At 50.1% G+C, this 27,705-nt stretch overlaps 4 protein-coding genes across 6 annotated transcripts in view; 2 read left to right on the forward strand and 2 right to left on the reverse strand.

Moving 5' to 3' along the window:
• The window catches only part of GTF3C1 (general transcription factor IIIC subunit 1), a 40,308-nt gene extending 27,384 nt beyond the window's left edge, over positions 1–12,924 (forward strand). For both annotated transcript variants that reach the window (XM_058035536.1, XM_058035537.1), the window contains 10 exons: positions 529–591; positions 1,109–1,202; positions 2,088–2,260; positions 3,236–3,520; positions 5,488–5,741; positions 7,074–7,360; positions 7,861–8,485; positions 9,994–10,033; positions 10,688–10,880; positions 12,548–12,924. In XM_058035536.1, coding sequence (XP_057891519.1) covers positions 529–591; positions 1,109–1,202; positions 2,088–2,260; positions 3,236–3,520; positions 5,488–5,741; positions 7,074–7,360; positions 7,861–8,485; positions 9,994–10,033; positions 10,688–10,880; positions 12,548–12,769 — 2,236 coding nt within the window. In that variant the 3' untranslated portion in view covers positions 12,770–12,924. The remainder of the gene's footprint in view (positions 1–528; positions 592–1,108; positions 1,203–2,087; positions 2,261–3,235; positions 3,521–5,487; positions 5,742–7,073; positions 7,361–7,860; positions 8,486–9,993; positions 10,034–10,687; positions 10,881–12,547) is intronic.
• A 406-nt stretch (positions 12,925–13,330) lies between these two features.
• POLR3K (RNA polymerase III subunit K) lies at positions 13,331–13,893 on the reverse strand. The gene is made up of 3 exons (XM_058035679.1): positions 13,783–13,893; positions 13,584–13,671; positions 13,331–13,513 (listed from the first exon to the last, which is right to left on the reverse strand). Exons 1-3 carry the CDS (start codon positions 13,891–13,893, stop codon positions 13,386–13,388), a joined length of 327 nt encoding a protein of 108 aa, XP_057891662.1. The 3' UTR covers positions 13,331–13,385.
• Positions 13,894–13,928: 35 nt separating this feature from the next.
• SNRNP25 (small nuclear ribonucleoprotein U11/U12 subunit 25) lies at positions 13,929–16,712 on the forward strand. The gene is made up of 6 exons (XM_058035677.1): positions 13,929–14,054; positions 14,209–14,299; positions 14,376–14,481; positions 14,564–14,638; positions 15,637–15,699; positions 16,522–16,712. Exons 1-5 carry the CDS (start codon positions 13,929–13,931, stop codon positions 15,689–15,691), a joined length of 453 nt encoding a protein of 150 aa, XP_057891660.1. The 3' UTR covers positions 15,692–15,699; positions 16,522–16,712.
• Positions 16,713–16,840: 128 nt separating this feature from the next.
• RHBDF1 (rhomboid 5 homolog 1) overlaps positions 16,841–27,705 on the reverse strand; it is a 36,972-nt gene continuing 26,107 nt past the window's right edge. For both annotated transcript variants that reach the window (XM_058035676.1, XM_058035675.1), the window contains 11 exons: positions 25,285–25,536; positions 23,365–23,476; positions 22,506–22,580; positions 21,798–21,959; positions 21,593–21,693; positions 20,800–20,863; positions 20,284–20,378; positions 19,272–19,347; positions 18,703–18,803; positions 18,285–18,438; positions 16,841–17,586 (listed from right to left, as the gene is read on the reverse strand). In XM_058035676.1, the coding sequence (XP_057891659.1) occupies positions 17,167–17,586; positions 18,285–18,438; positions 18,703–18,803; positions 19,272–19,347; positions 20,284–20,378; positions 20,800–20,863; positions 21,593–21,693; positions 21,798–21,959; positions 22,506–22,580; positions 23,365–23,476; positions 25,285–25,536 (1,612 nt within the window). In that variant the 3' untranslated portion in view covers positions 16,841–17,166. The remainder of the gene's footprint in view (positions 17,587–18,284; positions 18,439–18,702; positions 18,804–19,271; positions 19,348–20,283; positions 20,379–20,799; positions 20,864–21,592; positions 21,694–21,797; positions 21,960–22,505; positions 22,581–23,364; positions 23,477–25,284; positions 25,537–27,705) is intronic.

The following is a 27,705-nucleotide window of genomic DNA, read 5'->3' on the forward strand; positions in this document are numbered from 1 at the left end:
TCCTCAGCTGAATCATTTCAGTGCTGCTAAAAGTATTGATAAGGAAGAGCACTCAGCCTTGTGCAGCATTCTCCAGCTCCAAGTCATTAGGCTTTTTCATGATGATTAACACTTGAAAAGCAGTGTGGAAAAATTGTGTCTCAGACCATTTTATGATAACAAATTTAGCACCTTTGTAATTTTTCTTATTTTGGGAAGAGCTGTGTATTACAGCAAAGGTGCTGCTGGCCATAACTGGAAGTCCAAAACCTCAATAAAATGACAAATCCTTTCAGTGCTAGAACTGTGTCCTGTCCATTTTTCTATCTCCTTGTCAGCAGATATTTGAGTGGAGATGGATGTGGACAGTTCTTTTCCTGTCTGACCCTGGTGCTGAGGGCTGCTGGAGCACACAGTCCCCTGGGCTGGCCCAGCCCTTGCCTCATTAGCAGTTGTGCTCATCAGCCTCTGGGCTTCATGGCTGATGCAAAATCACAGCAAATCATAGAAAATCTGCTTCCAGTGTTCTCTTTCCCTTCCCTTAACTAGATTTCGAGTGCTGGCAATTGGAGAAGACACAGATCAAGGCACAAAAGAGGATAATCTGAGCAGGTGAGTAGCAGTAGCACCATTTTCCTCTTTAGGATCAGGCCACATCAGCCCCTCTCTTCTGTGGAAGTCATATAAAGAGTGTCCTAATTCAGTGTTTCCATCTGTTTGTTGCAGTGCATAAATTTATTAACAGAAAAATACTTTGACAAGACTGTAGGGACCTCTGACATAGATTTGGCAGATAAAATGATAGCAGCTATGACCTCAAAATGATTTTATCACTGGGATAACTGTACATTTTCTATGTGGGTGTTGTATCTCAACAGGAGGAGATGTTATCAGGGAGAACTTTGTGTCACATTATCTAGACTAATCCAGAAATTCAGGGTGGAAGGTGAAGGAAAATTTAACAGATTCCTTTACATGAGTGATCCTCAGCTGTAAATCTTGTGCCTCTATTCTTTTATTTCAGAAGCAGGTGGTGGAGTTTGTAGATTTTTGTGCTGGTTTAATGGGTACCTCACCTTCAAAAATCACCTGGAATAAATATTTCTCTCTTTTTTATTTTTTCTTTCAGTATTTATGATATTCATTTTTTGGTGCTACAGAATCTGATTCAGAGCACACTGGCACTCTCAGATCACCAGATGGAATCTTGCCAGTCATTTCAGGTACAGTGTCTAGTAACTGCTCATGGAATCATGGAATTGTTTAGGTTGGAAAAGAGCTGTAAGATCATCAAGTCCAGAACTGCCAAGGCCACCACTAAACCATGTTTCCAAGTGCCACATCCATGTCAGGTCATACAGCCCTGAAGTTTCTCCTCCCTCCCTTTGCACATTCCTCTTTCAAATGGGAGAAAAGAAACTTGGAAGCTTGGATTTGTATCCATTCTGTGGGGAGTATTCTGCTTTTAGGAAATTAAATATTGTGGGAAGATTTTCAGTTTGTTGTTTTCTCTCTGAGTATGAAACTGCAAGATGTGATGTTGATTCAATCACTTAAAACCACATGAAATAAGCTCCACATCACTTCCAGTGGGTCAGTCTGTGCCATGCTTTAGTGCCTGTGAGACCATCTGGAATGTTTTGGAGGAAATATCACAAAAACAATCCTAATACCCAGCTAGCACTGGTGTTGGAGGTCTCTCCTTCAGTGTTGGGGACTACAAAAAGAGATTATCAATCAGTCAAGTGCTTAAGTAAGGTCAAGGTTCAAAGGGAGTTTAACAGCTCCTAAGCAAGAGTGGAACCTGGATAGCTAAGCTCTCAGAACCAAGTGTTCTTGCTGAAATGAGGGGAAGAATTTACTAAAATGTGTGGCAGAGGAGCATTTCTCACATCTATAATTGCAGTGGGAGCCCAATCACATGTTGAATATCAAGTGTTCTGTATTTAGTTAATTTAATTGGCATGTAACATGCCTGGAAGGCCATAGAAGGAGCAGAGCAGTAAAGTGAATTTTGATGGATGATTTTCATCCTGGCTTGTGTCCTCCCACCCCTGGGTGCACGTGGCTGGAGCAGGGGGTGCAGGGCTGTCCCTGGTGTGTTGCAGACGTTCAGGCTGTACCAGGAGTACCGGGATGACATCCTGGTGAAGGCTTTCCTGGAGTGCCAGAGGAGGAGCCTGGTGAACCGCCGCAGGGTCAACCACACGCTGGGGCCCAAGAAGAGCCGCGCGCTGCCCTTCGTGCCCATGTCCTACCAGCTGTCCCAGAGCTACTACAGGTGGGTGCCAGCCTCCTGCAGGGGCTCCATGCTGTTGTCTCCTTATCACAAAGGTTTCATGCCTTCTTGGCAGAAAAAAGGTCTCAGAATTTTCCACTGCAAGAAAACTGAAAAGCAACTTCTAGCTTAAACTGTAATGTACTGACTTTTAGTGACTGGAGAACAGTAACATGAATATGGTAATTATAGTAGTTATGGTAATTATAGTAGTTATGATAGGCTATAGGTAAAAGTTAAGGTATAGATTGGTTCTACTGTATTAAGATGCTCAGCAAAGAAAAGTATATAATGCAATGTAACCAAAAGAAAAGTATATAATGCAATGTAACCAAAAGAAAAGTATATAATGCAATGTAACCTAAATTAAAGGTCTCCAGGCCTGCCTGCAGCTGGAGCTGACAGGTGTAGGCACAGCTCTGCCACCCACAACCCTGGACTGCTGTAACACCTTGGATACAATAAACTGCAGTTTGGAGAGCTGCCTGGAGTCCTACATCCCTCATTTAAGCTCTTACAGGTGACAGCACAGGAGAAGTGTCCAGAGCAAGGAACCTTCAGTTGAGGGTGCAGAGGAAAGTGAAGGTGAAGCTGGCATCACATCAGTCAGTCCTTATATGGGGAGGGCAGTGAGGGAGTAGAGCCAAGGGTGCTGGGCAGGAGCTCAGAGACAACACATGGAGAGGGGAGGAGATGCAGCAGCACAGTTGTAGACATGTGGGAAGATTTCTTTAGCACTCCTGTGAAGCAGAAGATGATAGCTTTGCTTTTTATTTGCTGTATGCTACCTGACCTTTACACAGTGCATAAACACCTAATGTGCTGGAAATAGTAAAAGAACTGTGAAAGCAGGTGTGGAGTGTGCTTGGTCACCAGTTCTAGAATGAAACTTCAACTGTCTGGCTCCTTTGTGCCAGCATAATTGTAAAAGTCAGAGCAGATTTTGAAGCATTTGTGCTTCTTTGTGGTTTTGTGCAGAGTTTTCACGTGGCGCTTCCCCAGTACCATTTGTACAGAGTCCTTCCAGTTCCTGGAGAAGCTCAAGGATGCTGAAAAATCAGACCAGCCACACAGTTTCTCATTTAAAGATGAAGAAAATGCATCATCAGAAGGCATGGTGGCATTTCCCATGGATGGCCCTGGTGGCCAGTGTGTGGCCATGCTCTCCCTGTTCTCCCTGGGACTGCTGGCTGTGCATGTGAGAATCCCAGAGCAGATCATTGTGGTGGACAGCTCCATGGTGGAAAATGAAGTGATAAAAAGGTAAATGCTGTTATTTCTATTAGAAAATTCAGTTTGGGGATAACTTGGATGAAATTGGACAGGAATTGGGATTTCCTGCACTGCCCTGTGGCATTTTTACTGTGCTATTGTTTTGATTTCTATTTCTGAGGGGGTGCTCTGAAGACTTAATGGCACCTAAGTCAGTGTCTGTCATTATAGCCCTGGGCTGCTTTTCCCTTCTCATGTGACATTTCAATGGCTTGACACTTCAGTGCCATCAGAGCTGGCATGGAAAGGAGAGCACTGGGTGCTACAGGAGCATTTCATCAGCACTGTGCCTTGGCATGTGACAGATGAGAGGGTTGGTAACAAGGCTTCAGCTTTATCAGTGGAACCTCTCACCACAGCAGTGCTTCTGTCTCCTCTTGGATTTCATTTTCCTGCAAGCCTGCAATAATGGCATGAACTGAAACTGTCCCTAGGCAGTGGGAGCCTGTGAGCCCTTTTCCTTACAGCCATTATGTGCTTTCTTAAAAGTGCAACTAAAATCTCAGCTGACCTGCTGCTTCCTAGTGTGAGTACACATGGAAAATACTTCATTCTCTTTCTCTCTAGGGCAGCTTAAGGATTACACCTTGAGGATTGTTCTTGTGGTCCCTCTCCCATAACATGCTGTTCTTTAAAATGAGCAGCTTCAGTTCCTTCACTTCATTCATGTTAACCAGTTCTCTGTTTTTCTCATTATTTTCTTTTACACTGAATTATGATGTCAAGAAACAAAAGCCATGCTCCTGCTGGCAGCTCTGTGCCAATTCCCTCCTGTCATACAGGTGAAATAGCTGCTAATGCATCCCAAGATTCTGAAGGGCCATGGCCTTGCCAAAAAAAACCAGCCAAGCCCCCCAGTGCAGTGATCCATGCACTGTGACTCACCTCCCAAGCTTCTTTTCCTTTATCTGCTGTATTGTTCCCTCTCAGTGGAGGGACAGATGCAGAGTACTATAATACAAATAACATGGATTTGTCATAGGGAATTGCTCCCTGCTCTTTTCCAGGCTGGCTCTCCAGGGTGCTGGAGATGTTCTGAATGCAAATCCCAGCTTCTCATATACTTGCAGTGTCCTCAGCTGGGTGATCCTGTGCAAGCTGAATGAGCTGTTTTATCAGCCAGGTCATTAACAAAATACACTGAGCCCTGGCCTGGTCCCATTGCTGAGTTAGGGGCATCTTGAGTAGTGCACTCATTGTTTTTTCTAAGTGATATGTTCCCTTTTTTATTTTCTAAGTGATGTGTTCCCTTTTTTTTTTTTATTTTAAAAGGAAGTACTTAAAGTCTAATTCATGTTAGAAAAGGTTGAAGGAACCTTTCATAGTCCCTGGCATAATCTGCTTGAAACAGAGGCCACTTCAGAGTTAGATCAGGTTGTTCAGAGCCTTCACTTTTATCCATAGTGGCTCTTGTCATGTCCTAGAATAAAAAATGTTGGTTTGACTAAGTTTGATTCTGGGAAATCCACCCTGGCTGCTACTGCTATTCTTCTCTTTACTTGGAGGATGTCTGCAGTTTGGTTTTTGGTGGTTTTTTAATTATTATTTTTTAAAGTAGCTGAAATCTGTAACTCTCTCTCCTCCTTTTCACCCTGAAAAATAAACAGTCTGCCCTATCCTGCAGCATCCTTTGTGCTCTCAGTGTCTAACAGATGTTCCCTCAAGATGAAGCATCTGCTGAACCAAAGAGCTTCAGCAGTGGAAACTGAGATATTTTGGATTCATTTCTACATATTTTGCAAAAAAAAGAGAGAGTTTCCTTTCCCAGGGACCTTTAGTGTATTTCCCTTTGTGTAGTTGTTGTTCTCAGTGCTCTGCATCAGCCTGGTGTGGACACTGCCCCACTGCCCAGAGCGCAGGAGCGCCGTGTCCTCAGTGTCATCAATCACCTCCTTCTTTGGGGAAAACCCACAAACAAATCCACAAACAAACAAATCCAACCTGTGTGTTTGCTGCAGCTTGGGAAAAGAAGGCCTGGAGGACGAGGATGATGAGGATGATGACTTGGAAGAGAGCTCTGGAGGCAAGCGCAGGATTGAGGTGAAGCCCCGCCAGGCCTCCCACACCAATTATTTACTGATGAGAGGCTACTACTGCCCTGGCATCGTCAGCACGCGCAACCTGAGCCCCAGCGACAACATCGTGGTCAACTCCTGCCAGGTGAAGGTCAGGCTCAGGTGCACCCCCATCCCAGGAAGGCTCAGCTCTCCAGGTTAGTTCTGCTTGGTCTAAAGTGCACAGAAGTGGCTTGGAGCGGGAGGGATGGTGAGCTCACCTGCTGAGGAATTGATTTAAACAAAGCCTCCTGACAGGAACATTCTGTTTGCATTACACATCAAGTCTGTAAGGCTTTCTCTCCTGACTTAAAACAGATGGCTGACTTAGGGTTTTTGTTGGTAACAAGGCCTTGCCTCTATTTGATGTTGTGTTAAACTGTTAGTGCAGTCTTTCCTCTGCTCTGTTAACCCTCTCCGGGAGGTTTTTCAGTCCCTACAGCAGCTTAAAATAGCATATGATGTAACAGCCAGGCTTTCTCTTCTGTAAAAAGAAAATCTTTCAGAGTTCCTTGAATGGAAATTCTCATTTAACTTGTCTCATGCAAGAGCCTGAAGTAGTGGTGTCTAATGTCTGGCCTCTAAGGTCAGTAATTTAAACATTTTTATAATATTTAGAGCTTGACTGTCTGCAGTTCATCATCACTTCCCTTTCTGGAAGAGCATCTTGTTTTCAGCTGTAATGCAAATGTATCCAGAGCCTTGAGCTCTGCAGCTGAAATCATCTGGTGCTGCCCCTGCCCATTTCCATGGCTGCTGTGACAGGTACAACAGAAATTCTTTCTCCTGTCTGTGCTGCCTCTCATGCCCTCCAGCTGTGCTGAGCTGACTGCTCATTACAGCTGAGCCCATTTTTCCTGGCTCCAAAAGTTCCAGAGGCAAATGTGGAGCAGCCTGCAGGTAAAAGGGAAGGGAGCAGTGCCAGAGCTGTCCCCTCATCAGCCAGGACTGGGATAGGGGTTCCATGGCTCCAGCTGTGGATATTCTGTACAGGTCACTTTGGGGCAGTGCTGGACCTGTCACTGAACACAGAGATGTTTTGTTGAACTAACTGTCTGAAGCATTGTCAGGTGGTAGTTCAAACCAGATCTGGCCAACAGCTTTCTGCTGTGGATTTTTGATTAAAAGTGTCCTCCACAGCATCTCCTTGCCCTGGGATTTTTACTTGACCTTCAAGAACAAAGGAGAGAATTCCCTCATTAGCTCAGAGCTGAGCTTACCCAGTGTTAGAGAGAACACCCCCAGGTGCTCACTGCCTTCCAGCCATGATTCATTTTGCCCTTGTGAACCAGTTTGCTCCTCTTTGCAGGACTTTTCAGTCAGATATGCAAGGCAGAAGGAAAAAAAGGGAACTGCAGTAATGAAGAGGGAAAGCTGAGCTCTGTTTTTAATTGGTTTAGAGCGCCTCTAATCTGTTTGTCTTCCTGCAATGTGTTGCACAGTAACTGCTGCTTCACAGCTTAAACTCCCATGGTTTATTTGCTTTGCAGTTCCTTCCCTGCTGGATCACATGGCTGTGGGCATCTCCTGCCTGCCTGAAACTTTCACCAGGCTGATAAAAATCCAGGAAGAGAACTATGATGTGGATAAGTTTCTCCACGAGTGTACGGAGCGTTATGGGTACAGCCCTGGGGATGTGGAGGCTGCTCTGGAGATCAGGAAGGCCATAGAGGCCACTTCCCACTTTGGGATTTGCAAAGCTGAGCTGAGCAAACATTTCTGCAGCTATGAGCAGGTGGGAGCTGAACGCAGCAGGAGCTTGGAGCAGTACATCCAGGTGGGTTTACAGCCAGCTGCTTTCCATACATTATGTTTGCATGCTTAGTATTCCCCTTGAACAGGATGAGCTTCCAGGCTGTTGGAAGCAGCTATAAATTGAACAAAGTTATTTATGTTAGGCAGGAGAAACACACCACACCTGAGAGCAATCTTGTCTCAAAGTTAGGAAGGCCAAAAATTCAAGCAGCTCTTAATCAAAGATAGGAATGAACTGTTTCAGAAACCTAGAGGTGCTAACATCAACTTTTGGAAGCAAAGTACTTGTTCCCAGTTATATTTTTAACTTTAAGCTGAAGAAAAACATCTCATGCTGTAATTTCAAGAAGCAGCTTTTCAACTTCAGTGCAGCTGGAGGCAAAATTGAATATTCTACTAAACTTTGCTCTCCCTTGCTGCCTGTTAAATCATGACAATTCCATGACACTGGGTTAAAGTGACATTTTTCAGTGAAAGCTCCTGAGATAATTTCTTGTGGGGTTTTTTGTTTGGTTTTTACAGGACCTCATTGCCATGCAGCAGGTTTTAGAAGTAGGAGGCCACAGTGTGAGGCTGGTGGCAGTGGTGTTTGCCAAGCCCTGGCTGCTGCGCTCGGTGTGCCTGAAGAGCAAAGCAGAGGAGGCTGAGCAGCCAGGGGCAGAGCCTGCTCCCCCAGATGTGCCACAGGAACATCTGCCCTCAGAGCCAGAGAAGGGACAGGAGCAGCAGCTGGGCAAAGACACACAGTGTGCCAGTGATGATGAGCCCCCGAGGAAGAGATGTAGGACTGATGTCCTTGAGGGTGACAGTCACCTCTGCCAGGGTGCACTGCCTGCTCTGGCACCTGCAGATGGCAGGAACCTGGATGCAGCTGGTTCTGAGCCTGCCCCAAGGAAGGAAGCTGTTACTGGGGCTGAAGAAGCTGCAGGAGGAGGCTCCCTGGAGCCCCCAGCTGAACCCCCAGAGGCTGGGGATGGGGACACTTACAAGGAACAAGCCAAATCTCATTCTGAGGACAAAGAACCCGAAGCAGAGAACAATGAGCTCAGCGCTGAGCACAGCAAGCAGATCCCTGTCCCTGAACAATCAGCCAGTGAGCAGGATGATGATCTTTGCTGCTTCCAGGAGAACCCAGGAGTCTCTAAAGGTATGGAGAGCCATCTGCATCCCTGAAATACAAACCAGCTCATCAGCAGGTGATCCCAAACCAGTAGCTCCACTTTATAAGCAAATCCTATTCTTTATGCAGCTGTACCAGAGAGGTTGTCTTCTCTCACAGATAAATTGGCATAACACTAGTTTATCTGGAAAGTCTCTGAGTTTTCAAATACATCCCATAATCCTTCCTATGCCTTTTGCTGGAATGACTAGTGCAGAAGTATGTTTTCCTTAGAAACTTGTTTCCATGTCTTAAATTTTTCCAGAATAATTTGGATCCAAAGTTTCTCATCTCTGGCTTCAGTTCAAAGGTCAGGCCTCTCTAAGCCTAGAAAACACAGCCCTGCTGGTGTGCATTTAGCTGGAATGTCCATGGCTGAAAATCCTAAACTCATTAAAGCATTCACCAGGAAGCAGCCCATGCCAGTGAGATTTAACAGCCTCATTTGTAACCCAATTGGACTTCATTTTCCTTTCCTTTTTACTGCCAGTTTTCTAATAGCTGGCAGTTCTTGCCAAGTTTTACATTTAGTATTTTGTGAGGGATTTCATTTTGGTTTGGATTTTATGAGCTCTAATCTCAGACTGAACCACAGGCTCACTGCTCCTGTGGTACCTTGCCAAGCCCTGCCAGAACCCAGGTCCAGAGGGTGATCCCTAAGATCCCACAGCTTGGGATTGTTTAACTGGAGCCTTCCTGCAGGAAATGCACTCAGGGCTGTCTAAACAGCAGAGACCTCAGCAGTTCTTAAATTAAACTACTGAAATACTTCCCTGGATTTAACATCCTTGACTTGTTTGAAGCATAGGAGGGAAAAAACAGGAGTTCTGTTATCAAACACAGAGTCCTCACTGGCCAGTGAATGTTTACATGTGCTTAAGCCAAAGCTGTTACCCTCTGGGTGTGGTAGGAATACCTCATTAAGTAATTGTCTAATTAAAACCCATGACATAATGTAATGGGAGTTGCAGAGACAGCCTTTGCTTTGAAAGTGAGCCCTGCTGGAATCCTGAGTTTGCATTCACATCTCCAGCTCCTGGCAGCTCTGCCCTACATCCCTCTGATTTAGGTTAGCTTTAGGAGCTGATTTTAGCTGATTTAGGAGCTTTAGGTTACCCAGACCCCTGGAGAGCTCCAGGCTGAGACCCTGCACAGCTCTCTGGGCACCTCAGCTCCTTCAGCCCTTACAGTCACCATGGTTCAGCCACAGCATCAGACTTCCAGGAATAAAACCTGCTGGAAGTGGGGAAAGGATCCAGAGAAAGTGGGGTTGAGTAAAGAGATGTGGCTGTGGGAGGAGGTGTGGGGAGAGTGTGCTGCAGGCAGGGCAGAGGGGCAGCTCAGAGCTCCCCAAAACTGAGAGCAGCACATGGAGTAGTTTGCTGCTGTGGTTTTCTAGCAAGCTCTTGCACTTCCCAGCTTAGCCACCTTTAACTCTCCTTCCATTAGATAAGGAATTTGAGTTAATTAGAAAATATGTGTGCTTTTCTTTCCAGGAAGCTCCATGACAGATGTCTCCCAGGCAGCCAGGGACCGGTGAGTAACAGAGATGTCTGCAGAATACCAAACACTTGGCTCTGCCAAAAGAGTACTGGGAGCAGTGGTTTGGAAACCTCACTTTTATGCTCTGATGAGCAGTGATGGAGAAACCCCACTCCATTGTTCCTGTTAATGTTCCTTGTGCTCCTGTGCATGCTGAAAAAATGGCTCTGAGAGATATTTTTACCCAAAAACCAACAAGTTCCAAATATCAGGGGACCAAAACTGATTTTACAGCACAAATAAGCCCAATGCCAGCTTCAAGGTGCCTAGGAACCTGCAGTATTAGAAATTGTGAATGTGAATTTCCATGCAGGGACTGTCTTTTGGACACCACAATGCTAAAAATGAGGGATTTGCTTCCCATCAGAGCACTGTTGCTGCATGGTGCAGGTCTTGGATAACCTTTGGAGGATATTGGAGCTTATACCAAACAAAGCTTTCCTGCTCATTAAGACCTAGGGCAGCTGCTGGGTTTATAACGGTGCTGAAATGGGTGAAAAATGCAAATTTGGTAGAGCAGCACCAGCTCTTGCTCAGAGCAGCCACGGGATTTACACTTGTGTTTAAAGGGATGCAGTGATCTCTGTTGGGCATGAGAAACCCATCCCAAAGAACTCCTGAGAGCTGAGCTTCCCCTGTGTCTGGCAGGGCCTGTGAGAGCATTTCCTTCATCGGGAGGCCGTGGAGGATCGTGGATGGGAAGCTGAACCAGCCGGTGTGCAAGGGCATGATGGAGGCCGTGCTCTACCACGTGATGAGCAAGCCGGGCGTGCCGCAGGCGCGGCTGCTGCAGCACTACAGCGGAGTCCTGCAGCCCGTGGCCGTGCTGGAGATCCTGCAGGTACAGCCAGCAGCACAGCATGCCAGCCCAGGGCACGGGGAGAACACCCCAGTGCTCCCTCTGGGGCCAGGGAGCCACAGCCAGAGCGAGCCAGTGCTCGCAGGGAGGCAGGAGGGAAGCCTGGGGCACCCGTGATTCCACACTCTGAACCTGCTTCTGAAGTGGGTCTGCAGGGAGGTGGAGTCCAGGTCATTGCTGAAGAGTGGGGCTCTCACCATGAAACTGACTGTTTGATGCAGTGGTAATCACAGGATCATGGAATAGTTTGGGTTGGAAGGGGTGTTGGGACTGGAAAGTCTATAAGGTCCATTCCAACCCTGTAACATTCTATGATCCTATGAAGAATCCCAAGAGGAAACTCAAGGTCTGTAAGATCCATTCCAACCCTGTAATATTCTATGATCTATGAAGAATGCCCAGCAGAGAGGAAACCCAAGGTCTGTAAGGTCCATTCCAACCCTGTAATATTCTATGATCTATGAAGAATGCCCAGCAAAGAGGAAACCCAAGATCTGTAAGATCCATTCCAACCCCATAACATTCTATGATCCTATGAAGAATCCCAAGAGGAAACCCAAGGTCTGTAAGATCCATTCCAACCCCATAATATTCTGTGATCTATGAAGAATGCCCAGCAAAGAGGAAACCCAAGGACAGGTGTTGATCTTTGGAGCTGCTCAGCCCCCTAAAGATCCTCTGGTTCCAGTCCTCACTCTGGGGGATACAGATAATACATATACCACAGATAATCTAATTCTTCTTAATTTTTTTTTTCTTATATGCCTTCTAGATGGGTAATCTGCCATGAGAATCAAACTGCCATGTGTCTGTGCTAGACAATGTGTAAATCAGACCTTCTGACCTGCCTGTAGGTCCTTAATTGTCAAACAAAGGATGGCAAGAAAATTTTGAGTTTCTTGTAATTTTATTCCCACATCTTGACATTCAGTTGCCATTACTTTGAAAATGCAACTTTGATTTATATTTTTTTCCTATAAATATTCAGAATCTGAAGCAGAGCAATAATCCTGCAGGCCTTCCCAAAAGCATGACTTCCCTGCTAATTGGAAATCCATTTTCCAGTGTCCATGTGCCACTTTTTCCCCAGGGTTTGTACCCTGAGGTGACAGTGGCAGCTGGGAGTGCTGCCAGTCCTGTTCTGGCTGTTCCAGAATGGATTCCTGGGCAATGTGAATTCAAACCCACAAAATCAAACAATTAATTACCTCTACGTTTTACAGAGTGGGGAACTTCAGTGTAACTTCTGCACCAGTAAATTCACTAAGAATTTGGAAACCACAGACAGAGCTTGTCATACATCTATTAACCATTAACAAGGACTGGCACAGAAGTCTGGAACTGACATCTAGAGCAGCCTTAAGATTTTTTGTAACTGGTCCTAAATGTCAACATCTGTTGCTGAGCAACTTCTGTGTCAGTAACCATGTATCAATCACTGTGCTTGAAAGTAACTAGATCTATCCAGTTATAGTCAGAACTTGCATGGTTTTATTAAGCTGTTTATCCTTTTTACCTTTGTGTTGTAACCATGGGCTCTTCAGGGGCTCAAGTGAAGCCACTTTTGGTGTAAATTGTCCAGTGTTTCTGAGAACATTGTAGCTAGAGCAGCATTCACAGCATATTAAAATATGTGAATTTTTTTGCAGGGTCTGGAAACTCTTGGTTGCATCAGACGATTCTACATGAAAAAGCCATCCCCAGTGTCACTTTTTTCTCAGCCAGTTGTGGATGAACAACTGCAGAATCCCAAACTGAGTGAAAGCCCAACCATCTACTATGAGCCTACAATAGACTGTACTCTCAGGCTGGGGAGAGTGTTCCCCTGTGACATGAATTGGAATAAATGGGTGCAGATTATCCCTGGATAGAAGGGGTCATAGGAAATTGGCTTAGCCTGTGGGAGGGAGTATTCATGGAGATTAAATGTTACAATTTGTGCTCCATCATGTTTTTATTAAGTTATTTATCGTTTTTACTTCTGAATGTATTTAAACTGAGAATAAAGCTTGATGTGAAAACACAAGTGATACATGATCCTACCTGAAGCACATTCTCCTTTTATCAGTAACTGGCTGCAGTGTGTAGTTTGCAGTCCCTGCTTTAACTGAGGAGGTTTTCACAGGTCACAGCAAAGCCCCTTTTTTCATTTTTGGTTCTTTGTAAGGCCACAGTGGTTACACTTTACCTCTGCTTTGCCTTCTGTGCTGTGCTCAGGGCTAGGGTTTCCTCACCGTGCTTCAGCTCTGTTACCTTCAGGCCTGTCTGTGTTTTCAGCACGGATGTTCTGGTGTGCAGGGCACGACTTTATCACCCCTACCCCGTGTGCATGACGGGCCCCCGGGGCCGCAGCACGGGCACAGAGCCCTGCTGGAGCCTGAGCCCGCTTCCCCTCCCTGCCCGGCCCAAACAACCACGCAGAGCCGCAGCTTGCCCGCAATGCCGCGTTTATTGCAGGAGCAGCAATAACTGCGATCCCATTACCCCTCAGTCCCTCCAGCGGTGCCCGCACTGCGGGTTGCAGCACTTGTAGAAGGTGGTCATGGGCTCGTCGGCCGAGCGCGTCTGGATCTGCATGAAGTAGGCGCGGGGGTGCTCGCACTTGGGGCACGGCTCTGCGGGAAAGCGCCGTGAGGGGCCGGCAGGGCCCGGCGAGCCCCGCGCGGCCCCGCGGCCCGGCCCTACCTGCCGTGGAGTCCACGTTCTCCCAGGCCGCGGCGCCGCCCAGCACATCGTCCACCTCCTTCAGCCGCGGGTACTTCCTGCTCGTCACCTGCGGAACCGGCACCGGGAGCGGCTCAGCGGGCCCCGGGCACACGGCACCGGGCACACGGCACCGGGCCCCCCGCCCCGGGCCGCCCCCGCACCCCCCGCGCCCCGGTACCTTCCGCGTGACATTGCGCACGTAGGGACAGGTGGTGCAGGCGAAGCGGTGGCAGCGCGGCCCCTCCTCGGCCACCAGCACGTTCCCGCAGGCCGGGCAGAAGAGCAGCATCGCCGGTTCCGCCGCGCCGCCCGCCCCTTCCGGCGATGGCGGCCGAGGAGCCGGCCGAGGAGCCGGCGGAGGAGCTGGCGCACGCCGAGGTGCTGGAGCTGTTCCAGGCGGCGCTGGCGCGGCTGGTGCAGGACCCGCTGCTCTGCGACCTCCCCCCGCAGGTGCGCCGGGGGCGCGGGGCCGGGCCGGGCCGATGGGGCTGGGATGGGCTGGGCTGGGCTGGGCTGGGCTGGGCTGGGATGGGCTGGGCTGGGATGGGATGGGATTGGATGGGATGGGATGGGCTGCCCTCACGGCCGTGCCACTCGCCCGCAGGTGACGGCGGAGGAGATCGGCTCGCAGGTGGCCCTGGAGTACGGGCAGGCCATGACGGTGCGGGTGTGCAAGGCGGACGGCGAGACCGTGCGTACGTGAGGGGGCGGGCAGGGCGGACCGGGCCGGGCCGGGGGCGGCGGGCCTGACCCGGCTCTCTCCGCCCGCAGCCGTGGTGGTGGTGCAGAACGCCTCGGTGCTGGAGCTGAAGAAGGCGCTGCGGCGGCACATCCAGCTGAGGCAGGCCCGGCAGGGCGGTGTCCAGCATCTCAGCTGGTGAGCGGGGCCGGGGGACGGCAAGGGAGCGCATCCCAGCCCGGCCCCGCTCCGCGGCTGCCCCTGAGGGTTTTTCCCGCAGGAAGTACATATGGAGGACGTACCACCTCACCTTCAATGGAGAGAAGCTGGCGGATGACAGGAAGAAGCTGAGAGAGTGAGTAACTCTCAGCGCTGGGGGGCTGAGTGGAGCCCACGCAGCATCCCCGGGGCAGGGCTGAGCTGGGAGGTTGTGCCCTGGATCGGGGGTCCTGTGCTGGACATTGGCTGGGAGGTGGGACACCACTGCCCACAGAAGTGGGACAGACAGACCCAGAGGCTCTCTGCAGGACGGGCTGGCCTATGGGGGTTCCTCATCCTCAGCCAGCACCATCCTGTGCTGGGTTCAGCCAGTTCAGAGCACCCCACAGAACCCTTGGCCATCCCTCCCGAACTCCTGCACATGGCCACAGTTACTCAGCTCAGTACAGAATAGGACAGGAAAGAGCAGCAAACAGGAACTGAACAGGTTGCCCAGGGAGGTTGTGGATGCCCCAGCTCTGGCAGTGGCCAAAGCCAGGTTAGATAAGGCTTTGAGGAACCTGGCCTAGTGAGGGGTGTCCTGTCCATGGCAGGGTGTTGGGACTGGATGCTCTGTAAGGTCCATTCCAACCCCATAACGTTCTGTGATTCTATGAAGAACACCAAGCAAAGAGGAAACCCAGGGATTGGTGTTGATCTTTGGAGCTGCTCAGACAGTCTGGTAACAACACTGCCAGGTGACTCCCATGTTTCCCTACCCATTCTTGAGGTGAGGTGGGATGAAGCACTTCCCTGCAGTGCTGGGTCTGCCAGCCTCTTGCAAACCAGCAAGAAAAGTTGGTCTGAAGTACTAAAAATTCAGCAAGACAGCCCAAATCAAAGCTGTCCTTGGAAGAGTGAGCCTAGGGCAGAGATGTTGCATTTAAAGGGTTGTTACAGTTAAAGGCAGATCAGCGGCTCCTTCAGTGCTGGCAGCACATCCCAGATACACAAGTGAGAATTTTAATGTGTCCTCCAGTAGAGCACAGCATGGGACGGTAGGAGTCCCTGTGTCCCTGGGAAAGATGAAGCTCTGGGGTTTCACAGCTGTTTTCCCTGGGAAGCTGGCATGTAACAGCCTCACTCTGTGTGCAGCTACGGCATCAGGAACCGGGACGAGGTCAGCTTCATAAAGAAGCTCCGCAAGTGACCTGTGGGGTAAGTGCTGAATGTCCCCTGAGAGCTCCCATCCTCATCTCCCCCAGGCCATGGTGCTGAGGCTCTCAGCTGATGCTGCTGCTCCCTGCTGGCTGGCAGAGTATTTCTCAATGTCTGCAGGAGGCTGGTGCCTGTTTCCAGATCCTGGTAGTGTTGTTTGTGCTCCTCTGGGCAGGGAATGATAATTCAGCTACTTCAGGTGACACACACTGGGAGCAGCAGCAGGAATAGCTGACTCTGTTTAGACTCTCAGTCTGCTTCTACATTGTCTTGAGATTCATTAAGCACAGTGTTCCTTGGCTGCTGTGATTGCTTCCAGGACCTTGCTTTCTTTTAGGCTTTTTAAATGTCTGGAAATCATTTTCAGGAGCATGGCTGGGTTTCTAACTCATGCAGACATAATTCTGGTGTTAACATTGCTATTTTGAGAAGGTTGTGCACACAAAGACAAGATGTGGCCAAGATTCTAAGGCTTAGTAAGTTTTAAATTATGCTTTTAGAAATAGCCACAGTGGCTGAAGAACAGGGGTAAGAGCAGCTTGTCCACAGCCTTGTGTTGTTTTGCTGCTTTGGGTAGCTGGGTTAAAAACTGCTCCTTTTGGACCACAGTTACCTTTAATTCTTCTTTCAACACTGCCATATTTTCAAGATCCAATGTAATAACATGTGTGCCCTAACAACAGCCACCTGCTCCAGGGTGCCTGTGACCAGCAGTCACCTCTGGCACTGGCTGGTCCCTCCTGGACCCTCATGGCAGCGTGGTGAGAAAAGCCCAGCATGCATTAATTGTTGTCACTGACAAATATTTTCTTTCTTAAACAGAGAGAGCAGAGAATCCAGCCCTACCAAGACCAGACTGGATTCAGCATCTTACTGGAGGAAAAGGCTGTCACGCTTCAAAGAGGAACAAACTCCATTGCCTGGACATTCTCACATTTTTTACAGTTGCTGTTTGTGGTGTTTGCCTCTGAGCTGTATGTGGATTCCAGGGATTAAAGAGACCCTCTAGTTTTCTAAAGCTTTTCAGGCCCTTATTTCCAGCTGCAGATGTGTATCTGGCTGGTTTGGGTGCTCCACAGGGTACATGAAACAGCAGGAGTGAGATTAAATAACAAAGGTAGGCACAGACTACTCAGAACAATTCACAGTAGCTAAAACGCTACTCACCGTTTAATCACCACCTTAGCAGTAGTAAACAACTCTGGTTAAAAATGTAGTATTGAAACTAGTGTAATAAAAATAATGGCAGCAGAAAAGGTTCAATACAATTGAACAAGGCACAAACGTTCTGTTTTTCAGAGTCTTCTGAGATAAGGCAAACCATGCCTGCCAAGTGCTAAGGAGACAGTTTAAATTAACCACGGGCAGGGTTAGAAGTGTCATTGGATTAGAGGCTTTGTCCCCATGGCACAGCAAATGCAAAGACAGTCCATCTCCAGGGCCTGCTCGAGAAGGCAGTCTTTGCTGTCAGTGGAGCTGTGCATCCAGGTCGTATTTCTCGCAGAATTTGTCTGTGAAGGGTATACAAGTGAGGAACTCGCACCACTCGCACTTGATGGGGTAGAAATAGAACAGAATCACCAGTCCTGAGAAGAGTGCAATGAAGATGAGCTGGAAAACTATAATTTGGCACCGTTTCCTATATAAATCAAACTTCCCAAAGCTAATGTAGGGCAGGAAGGCAAAGGAGAGGAAGAAACCACTGATAAATCCTGAAATGTGAGCGAAATTATCGATCCAAGGCAGGAGGCCAAAGGCAAAAAGAAAGAGCACCACAGCCAGCAGCTTGAAGAAAGCCCTCCATGGGCGTGCCAGGATTTGCCAACTCTGGAAGAGCTCCACAAAGAGACAGGCCAGAATTCCAAACTGGGATCCTGCAGGGCCAACCTGCAGAAGAAGAGCATTACAGATAATGTCAGGCTCATGCCACCTGCCTGGCCTCTGCAGCCAGCTCCAGGAGTTAGTTACTTCTTACTCAACTCCTGTTCAGTGGTTCTTGGCAAAGAGACTCTGCAACTTCATCCATGTATGGGCTGCCAGGAGTAAAGGGGCCTGGTTGGATTTAGGATCAAGGTGTGAGGCCAGAACGGACTAAGGAGGGCAGATCTGGTTCAAGTTTCCAGAGGGGAGAAGCCCTTGAAGGCAGTGTCCTGGCTCCCCCCACCCACCATGTAGCTTTCCTTATGAAAGGAGCTGGAAGGCTCCTGCAGCTCCAGCCCTGCAGTGTCCTGTGGGCATGGTGAGCTCTGCTCTTTGCCACTCTCAGGTGCAGGGTATGTAACACCACACTTGATTCTGAGCCTGCCTGGGTCCTCTCTGACCCCATGGCTGGACAATCCCCCATCTGTTAGGAGAGGCAGCCTTTTTCCTGCAGCCAGCCCAGGCCAGGGACTTGGACAGCCCATGGTGCCTGGGGGATGGTGCTGCTCAGCAGTTAAATGCTGGTGTGGTGCCATCTTTGAGTGCCAAGGCTGCAGTGCTGAGCCCAGCTCTGGTGGCTCTGCCTCAGCCACAGAGGCACAGGCATGTAGAGAAGGGCTGTGCTCAGGACAAGTTACCAGGAGCCTGGGCTGCAGGAGACCCACCTCTGCTCTGTAGGGTAGGAATATTGCACTGGCAAGGTTGCCAGTGATGCCACTGAGCAGGTAGATGATGGAGATGCGGTGCCATCCTGCCAGCTTCTCCAGGTCCCGCAGGATCGTCATTTGGAAACACACTGAAACCAGGCAGTGCAGGATCCTGCCAAGTGCAGATACAGGAGCTGAAGCAGCAGCCACTGAAGTCACCCCTGTGCTCATGTTCTGTCCCCAGCCTCGCTCAGAGTCCCTGCTCTGGCCTTAGCCATGCTGCTAATCCCTCCCAACAAACACAGGATGGCAAACCTTGGCAGAGAGCACAGCTCAGATCCCTGTGTCCCCACGAGGGACAGCCACAACCCTCACAGCAATCCCCAGGCTGAGGGTGCCCCCACCCCAACAGTGGAAGTTTTACACCTCTGCTTACCCAGCGTGGAGGAAAAGGGAGAGCCAGAGGCGATAGAACTGGTCAGGGACTTCTGGATTGAGGAAAGGAAGGAGCCCACAGACATCATCCATGCAGTGCACCTATGGCAGAAGTGGGTGTGGAGAGGGGTCCTTCTCCAAGCCCAGGGCACACTGCACATAGCTCTGGAAGAGGGGCTCCCCTCCCACTTGTGTTTGAACCAAGTACCAGGCCTTGCCTCCAAAACAAATTTACACAACCCCATCCCTTCTCTGTGGCAGCTTTAAGCCCTCATTTTTACCCCAGCACCCAGAGCTGAGGTATCTGCTTGCCCACAGAGCAGACTGTGGATCCTTCTCCCACTGCTGTCACAGTGGCCCCATGCTGGCTGTCACAGCTGCCAGCCCAAGTCCCAAACTGGCCCCAAATGGGGACAGATGCAGCCACTCAGCCACTCCAGCCGGGAGCAGCAGGGTGGGACAGGCACAGGAGTCCCACCTGATCTGCAGCACTGCCACCCCAGATCTGCCAAGCTGCTGAGGGCACTGGAGGGAGGAGGGCAGCCACGGAACCCCCATGTGCAGCCTCACCTGAGAGCAGAGCGTCGCCTCCTCGTGGAAATAGCCCCGCATGAATTCACAATACTCCCTGGAGGTAATTTCACACCTGCAGGAGGCACAAGTCACACAGGGAAAGCACAATACATCATTCCTGTGCCCTCCCAGGCCATCCTCTCTCCTTTTCCCATCCCATCCATGAGAACTGATGCCTTCAGCTGCCCCTGACATGCTGCAGTGTCACAGCAAAGGCACAAACACATTCCCATTGGAGCCCAGTGCCTCTTCACACACTCCTGCTGCTTCTCTCCTCCAGGAAAGCTCCACAGACCTGCCATGGCTCCAAGAAAGATCCTAAAGCTGCTGTTTGGAGCTGGGAATAACCACCAGGGCCTGGGGAAGCTGTGTCTCAGATTGGGGGAGTCTTGTGCCTCTGCAGCTGGCAGAGGGGAAGGGGGGCTATGTCAAGAGTGTCCTGGTCATGACCCTCAGGGGCAGAGAAACTCCTTGGGGCAACACACATTTTTCTCCCTAGCAGGGAAAGCCAAGCCCAAGCACTGGGTTAGTAATCAAGCTCAGGGATAACATGAGAAAAACAGAATCTTCCTCTTTTGCAAACCCAGAGAGGACCATTTCCTGGCATCTCCTTTGAGTGCCTAGGGACTGCAGGCTGGGGACAATGGAGCCTGTCAGGAACAAGCTGGCCATTCCTAAGGAAAAGTGCAGGACTCCCCAGCAGAATGGTTCAATCCCTCCAAACTGGTACCCAAATCCCTCCAAACTGGTACCCAAATCCCTCCAAACTGCAGGAGCAGCTGAGTGAGATACCCTGCTGTGCCAGCCTCAGGCTGGCTGTTAACTCCTGCTCATCCCAGACTCCTGCTCCACCTGGGAGTCCTGTCATGGCTCTGTGCAACTCCCCTTCCCAGCAGGGCTCTGGGCTGTGGGTGGAAAGGACAAGGAGGGCAATGGCTGTGTCTAAAACCTGAAAGGGCCCCATGTCTCACCCCAACACCCAGCCCCTCCATAGAGGAAAACTCACTACCTTCCCTTGGTCCCAATGCAGCAGGGCCGGCCTGTAATCACACAGTCCATGTGGAGGTGGTTGGTGTAATTCCCAGCACTGTTTTTTGTGCAGATCTGGAAAACAACAACAGGCTGCAGTCAGACAGCCACAGCTTTGCTTGCTGGCTGGGTAAAATCAAACCAGCCCCTTGGGGAGAAGCCAGATCCCAGACACAGCTCCCTGTGACAGCAGGATGGTGCCTGATACTCCATCTGCCTGAGCATCAGTTGACACCTCCTCTCCAGCCCGAGGCTGAGCTGGTTTCCATCTCCCCGTTACCCTGACAGGATCCAGGGCTTTAGCTGGCACAGGACAGCTTCTGCTGTTCTGTCTTGGCTGGGCAGAGCACGGCTGCCCTGAGCTGGTGTTTGTGACAAGCAGCAGAAGCTGCACCAGAGGGCCAGCCCTCCCAGCAGCACACTGAGCTGTGCACAGAGGGATGCAAATGCCACATGGCAGCTGCCCACGGCACACTGTCCCCCTGGCCATGCTCACCGGCCACTTGGTGATGTCATCTGGCCACTCGTGGGGCTCCATCGAGGCTGGCTGCTCACACACCCTGCAGCAACAAAGCACACAAAGCACACATCAGCCTGAGAAATACCCTTCCCCAGCACCAGGTAGATTTCCACACTCTGCCTGCGCCCATTCCACAGCTCCTTGTGTCCCTGGGTGGTGACACTGCCACACCAGACCAGATCAGCCAAGGCCATGCTGGTCACAGCCTCAACCTCCTTCCAGCAGAGATCACAAAGGCAGAGAGCACACAGCTGCCCAGCAACAAACTGGATCCCTTCCAGGTGGACACACCCCAAGGGCAGGAACTGAGCTGGTTTCAGCTCTACATCAGCCCACAGTGACTGTGCCAGGGCAGCCAGCAGCTGGCTGGGCTCCTGGACAGAGGGGTACTAGGCTCAGGACTGCTGCTCCCCAAGCAGGGGATTGTGCAGGGAGCAGGTGAGGACAGGGAGAGGGTTGAGGAAGGCACCCAAGACTCTCAGGCTTAGTAAGTTTTAAATTATGCTTTTACAAACAGTCACAGTGGCTGAAGAACAGGGTTAAGAGCAGCTCACAACAGGCTTCTGTTCAAGTGAGCAGCCCACAACAGAGACCAGAGGTTAGCAGAAATATGGTCACATCCTGCATCAGCCTCCCCTGCAGTGTAGGACATCACTGCCCCACACCCCTCCAGAGCTGCTGCTGCCTCATCCAGCAATCCACTGGCCTGGGACTGACTGCACAGCAGCCCTGTCCCCCCGAGGATGGCAGTAGGGCCAGCAGGACCTACCTGGGGTCCTGATGACAGACAGAACCAAACTGCCTCTTGTTCCCTGCCAGCATCGGCGTGCTGGGGTGATGGGGCCACTTCACCCACACGGCCAGCGTGGACTGCAGGAGAGAGGAGAGGCGTCACCAGGAGGGCCAGGGGAAGAAGCACGAGCAGAAGTGGCCCTGAGGCTGCAGGGCTGGCAGGAGCAGGGCCATGCACTCACTGAGCACTCCTCCTCCGAGGTCTGCACGCAGCCGGACTTGTCGTTGCGCACGCAGCACGCCGAGTGCTTCTCCTTCTCGCGCTTGGCGCTGATGAAGCTGTGCACCTGCTGGTCCTGCCTCATGCACGGGGAGAACTTGGCCCCCAGGTGGATCAGGGCCTCCTGCCAGACATGGAAACATTCAGCTCTGCCAAGGCAATCACTGCCTGGGCAGAGCAGGCTGGGGGAGCTGCTGGGGTAGCCCTATCCAGACTCAAGGGCCAGGGACGAGTCCTGCATGATGAGGCCCAACACACACCATGCACATTCTCCATATTTGCTTTGGAGACAGGTCCAGAACAAAAGCTCAGGGATTTCTTTGCCCATAGCCCCAGAAAAGGCCAGCAAATGGCTGGGAAAGAAAACTTTGAGAGGTTTTCTCTTCATTTTTGTGTTTCCCAGGGGAATGGCATCAGGAAAGCTGTCCCACACCATACAACTCCTGCATTTTTTCTAACTTCATGCTTGTCTTTGTAAGAACAGGCTCCAAGGTTCATCCCAACCTCCAGGCACCCCACTCTACAGGGTATTTGTGGGCTGGGAGCACTGCTGCTCCCTGACAGTGACAGCAGATCCCTGAACTCCACCCAGCAGAGGGCTCTGGTCCATGGGGTGGCCCAGCTGCAGAACAATCCCCCACCCACCAACAGTCCCACCAACAGCACTCACTGAGCTGGGGCCGATCCAGAAGTTTTCCTGCTGAACATATTTGACATTTTCATAAACTCCTCTGTTTCTCAAGACCTACAAGGGGAGAAAGCAAGAGCTCTGTGAGCTCCAGCCCCCAGGGACTGGTGAAAACAGGCCCCAGGATGAACAGGAATCCCCACAGCCAAAGACAGGACCCACAACTCCCTCCATCTGTTTTTCTGCAGCCATCAAGGTGTGGGCACCTTCAAGTTAAGGTTTTATTCAAAATGTCTGTCTTTGTCTGCTTCAGATTTCAAGAAATCCCAGGGCCTGGAGCCCTTGGAGTGGCCTGAGCCTGCACAAAGCTCCACAGAGCTGAGCAGCACAGGCAGCACCCAGAGGCAGTGCAGGCCCAGGTGTTCTGAAAGCTGTCAGATGTACAGCTGAGAAGCTCCCCAGGCATCTCCTGCATGGAGCAAGGACATGGCTGTAGAGATATCTGTACCCCAGAAACCTTTAACAACGTGTGGGAAGGCTAAAAACAGCTTCAAATCAGCTCCCAAAGTCAGACAGACAAGTCAGTTTTGCCCCTGGCAGAAGCAAAATCTTGCAACTGTAGCAAAAACTTAGCTTTGGTTTGAAGTATTTCCCTGCCTTGATCATCCTTCTGGTCTCCACCAGGAGGGGAACAAGCTGTTTGGAAGCTTTGTGCCAGATAAAATCTGACATCAGGGAGCTGCAGGAGGGACAGAAGGGGGTGTGGGGCTCCCAGGGACCCTGCAGGCAGCCCCCCAGGCTGGACAGCAGGCACCCAGCCAGGCAGGCAAGGAGCCACAAGCTGTGACACAACAGCTGAGGGCTAAACTCACGCTCCAGGCAGGTCAGAGGCATCACTTACTGAATCAACAGTTTCGTGTTGTGAGAACCCCACAGGGGCGATGCCGTAGATGCACACAGCGAGGATGGTGATGAGGGAGTGCACAAAGGTGACCCAGTAAGTGAAGAAAGGCCTGCAAGGAGGGAAGGGGAAAAGATCAGAGGCGGAAACACAGGCTATTACATCTGCTAACAGAATAGAGGGGAAAAGCTGCTGTTTTCCCCCAGAAACCTTGCCAAAATCTGGGGTACACAGCCAGGATCACCGAGGAGTGCTCAGGACAGGAGGCAATAACCTGTTTACTCTGACTCCCCCATCACCCTGGACAAGCACCCTTTCCCAACAAAATATCCATGGGAACATCAAAGCCCAATGCTGAACTGTGCTGTGTTTCTGAAATAATCACTCTAGGGGAATGCCCAGAGGCAGGGACAGCTGAGCCCTGCTGTTCACCACAGGACAGTGCTGGTGGCACAGAGACACAGGCACACCGTGGGGAGCTGGGTGAGGTCCCAAACTGCTGGCTGAGGACACAAACACACTGCTGTCAGCTGCAGCTGGGACAAAGATGGGGGGCACAGCAGCACCCCGAGTTCCCCAGGGCCAGCAGCAATCCCTCACTCAGCACCTCATGGGTGTGGAAATCCAGGGCACTCCAATATTTCTCTCTCTGCTCTGGGGTGCCCTGACCCCCAGGCCAGCACTGACTTTGACCCTCATTCATGGAGAAAGTTTCCTAGACTTCAAGATAGACTGGAATCCACAAAAGTGTGAAACAGATTATAGAGAGTAGTGTATGTGTATCACTTGGTGAGAAATTTAGCTTTTGGGATTTTTAGTATGTTGTGGGTGGAAGCAAGATAGAGGGCACAGGGTGTCATCCTAGGTTTTTTTTCCATGCTTTTTCTTTCTTCTTCTTTATGGGTTTGGGTAGCATTTTGTAATTGGACAGAAAAGTCCACATTGCAGGCTCTGTGAGATCAGTTATTGGTTCGAAAGGGAAATAATCTAGGTGTCAGCTCTTAATTGAATAGTTCAGTATTAAAAGACCTTGTAAAAAGAGATTGTTGGCCATTTTGTACCTTCTAATGAAAAGCTGCCAAACTCACAGTAGTGAGACTGTTTTACTGATAATAAATAATAAACACACGAGTCTGAACATGAATTAATGTCCCAAGTGCCTTCAATCCAGGCCTAGAAAAACCCACGACTGGTACCTGTCACAGACATATTTTATGAAAAATCCTTTTGCTAGGATCTTTTCTCCTGAGAAGCTGAATGGTCTCAGAAACGAAACATAAACAATAATTATCTGATGCTGTGGAATGCAACAGGTGCATCTTTGATTGGTCTCATGTGGTTGTTTCTAATTAATGGCCAATCACATCCAGCTGTCTTGGACTCTCTGGTCAGTCACAAGATTTTATTATCATTCCATTCTTTTCCTTGCTAGTTTTCTGATTAAATCCTTTCTTCTACTCCTTTAGCACAGTTTTAATATATCATTTCCTTTTGTAGTCCTTTCTGTACAGTGGGAGTATGGTGGCCTTGGAATGTGCTTTCTTGTACAATGTCACGTCATCATGGAACATGACAAGAATAGTGGAGAGTAGGCCTAGAATAAGGAGTCACAGGGAGTTGTAGTGGAATCATTGTTAGTCCTGAGGTGGTCAGGGGCTAGGGTCTACTATGTGATAAGAATGTGCTTGGTGTGCCATTGAGAGTCAGATATTTTCTTGTGGGTAGAGGCTCCGTAGGAGTACGAATTATATTTTCTTTTAAAATAACATATATAATAAAATAATAAATCAGCCTTCTGAAACACGGAGTCAAGATTCTCATCTCTTCCCTGCCAACACCACCACATTTGGTGACCCTGAGTGAGGAACACTCCCACAGGTTCCCCCCAGAACGTGGAACCCCCGTGAGCGCAGCTCCCACCTGTGGTCATCCATGTCCTCGATCTGCCGTTTGACGTAGCTGTCGATGCGCTTGCGGTAGGTCCTGTTGGTCAGCTTGCCCACCATGCCCAGCCCGTAGGGCCTCTTCTCCTTGGCAAAGAGCTTCCTGACGGGCACGGCGATGCGCTGCCCGCGCCGCTGCGGGCTCACGCTCACCACCTCCTGCCGCAGGCGCACCTTGGGCTGCGCCAGGGCCCCGTCCTTCTGCTTCCTCCAGCCGCGCTCCAGGGGGCTGAAACAAAAGCAGGGCACGAGTGGGGAGCAGCCTTTGCGTGGCCTCTGGTGGCAGCAGAGCCTCTGTCTGTGCCCCCTGCTGATGGCAGACAAGGTGCCCTGAAGTTGTGTTTCAAAGGGTTGCACAGAGCCAAGAAAGGAAAGCACAGAAATGGCAGAAAGCACAGCAGTAGGGACCAGCCTTTGCGTGGCCTTTGGTGGCAGCAGAGCTTCTGTCTGTGCCACCCCCTCCAGGCTGGGCAGCAGCTGATGGCAGACAAGGTGCCCTGAAGTGGGAGCTGTATTTCAAGGGGTTGTACAGAGCCAGGAAAGAAAAGCACAGAAGTGACAGAAAGCACAGAAGTAGGGACCAGCCTTTGCATGGTATTTGGTGGCAGCAGAGCCTCTGTCTGTACCACCCACTGATGGCACACAAGGTGCCCCCTGAAGTTGTGTTCGAAAATCTTACACACAGCCAGGACAGGAAAGCACAGGAGTGGCAGAAAGCACAGCAGTAGGGACCAGCCTTTCTGTGGCCTCTGGTGGCAGCAGAGCCTCTGCCTGTGCCACCTGCTGATGGCAGACAAGGTGCCCTGAAGTTGTGTTTCACAGGGTTACACAGAGCAAGGAAAGGAAAGCACAGAAGTGGCAGAAAGCACAGCAGTAGGGAGCAGCCTTTGCGTGGCCTTTGGTGGTAGCAGAGCCTCTGTCTGTCCCACCCACTCCAGCAGCCCTGAAGTGGGAGCTGTATTTCAAAGGGTAACACAGAGTCAGGACAGGAAAGCACAGAAGTGGCAGAAAGCACAGCAAACACACAGAGTGGCACAAGGCTGCTGTGCCAAACTAAGCCCCACCACTGAGGAGCTCTCAAGGCTTTAAAGTTGCAGCCTGTTGGGGTGCAACAGGCACCTCTGCAGCCTCAGGTGTGTCTGCTTCCTCCCCTACTCCAATCCTCTTACTCTGCCCTCTGCTATGAAATGCAAGTGTAGTTTAGCTCAGCAGTGGAAATACCTTTAAATGTCACTTCAATGTCTCACTTCAATGTCACTGGACTGGCAAATTGGACAAAAGTGAATCCAAGCAGCTTCCCAGACCAAGAAAGCAGCACTGTCACAGGCTGCAAGCTGTACCAGCTACCTCTCCCAATATTTCTTCCATTCCTCCCTTATTTGTACCAATGTGTGCATTTTTCAGAATAAAGCAAAGCAGGCCTCATCAACACAATAAAAATCCTGAGCATCCCGAGCTAAAACAAGGCTTTTTTGTCAAAATAAATCTGATTAACATTGCACAGGTTACTGGTGAATGACACCTACTTTTTAAGACTCTATCACATCCAGATCAATTTGTATTTCCTTGCTCTTAGACAGCAGAGTGAAGGTCACATCTGCAGCAGTCAGATCTGACCAAAAAAACCCAACTCCGTCCCATTTCCCCCTCCTCTTTGCCTGGCCCTGCAGGAGGCATGCTCCTGACACCTGCTCTAGTCCAGTGTACCCCCTCTGGCTCCCCAAATGTCCCACTCTGCACAAAGACAGTGCCTGTCAGAAGTGCTGAGAGAAAACAGCCAACAACCCTTCTTCTGAAACACGACTGGAGTATCTGCAGAGATCATGACAGCTCTGAAGTACGGGCAAGCAGCAGCATAAGGGAGAATCTGAACCTCTGGAGCCAAAATACTGCTGGAAACTTCAGCTCTTGTCATATTGCACCTTGCAGAAGATGCATTTGAATATCCCAACCTGCCCTTGGGAAGTTCTTCTGCAGCAGAAGGTGCAGGTTCCACTGCAGCCTGCTCTTGCCCAAGAGGTCAAGTGGTTTCTGTGGGGTGGACATGGTGCTTCCCAGTGTTTGCAGTGCTGGAAATCTCCCCATGCCCAAACAAACACCTCACCACGTGAAAGGACACCCAACTGTGACTCTGATAACAGCTCTCTGAAACGTGAAAAAAATGTATTTTCCTCCAGAAATAAAACTATTTAAGGAGATTGAAAGGGAACCAAGAAGACTGAAACCATCTCAGAGGAGTGACAACAAACTCCCACCATTTGTGCTTCCCCTTATGTTAAACACAGTGAAGTTCTTGGAAACACTTGAAGGGAAAGTGCCAGCACAGCAAGACAGGCTGAGAGCAGCAGAACCACAACAAGGACCTCCCTGTCTGCTCCATGTTCACACCCAGCAGAGC

Source organism: Melospiza georgiana, chromosome 16 (assembly GCF_028018845.1).
Source record: "Melospiza georgiana isolate bMelGeo1 chromosome 16, bMelGeo1.pri, whole genome shotgun sequence".
In the NCBI taxonomy this organism is placed as follows: domain Eukaryota; kingdom Metazoa; phylum Chordata; class Aves; order Passeriformes; family Passerellidae; genus Melospiza; species Melospiza georgiana.

What these genes read in the sequence shown, in the direction of transcription:
- POLR3K (XM_058035679.1), bottom strand. Translation starts at nt 13,893, where the DNA reads ATGCTGCTCTTCTGCCCGGCCTGCGGGAACGTGCTGGTGGCCGAGGAG. An exon ending in TGCGCAATGTCACGCGGAAG is followed by an intron (nt 13,672 to 13,782) that starts GTACCGGGGCGC and finishes CCGGTTCCGCAG; the next exon opens with GTGACGAGCAGGAAGTACCC. An exon ending in GAACGTGGACTCCACGGCAG is followed by an intron (nt 13,514 to 13,583) that starts GTAGGGCCGGGC and finishes GCTTTCCCGCAG; the next exon opens with AGCCGTGCCCCAAGTGCGAG.
- SNRNP25 (XM_058035677.1), top strand. Translation starts at nt 13,929, where the DNA reads ATGGCGGCCGAGGAGCCGGCCGAGGAGCCGGCGGAGGAGCTGGCGCAC. An exon ending in TCTGCGACCTCCCCCCGCAG is followed by an intron (nt 14,055 to 14,208) that starts GTGCGCCGGGGG and finishes ACTCGCCCGCAG; the next exon opens with GTGACGGCGGAGGAGATCGG. An exon ending in GGTGTCCAGCATCTCAGCTG is followed by an intron (nt 14,482 to 14,563) that starts GTGAGCGGGGCC and finishes TTTTTCCCGCAG; the next exon opens with GAAGTACATATGGAGGACGT.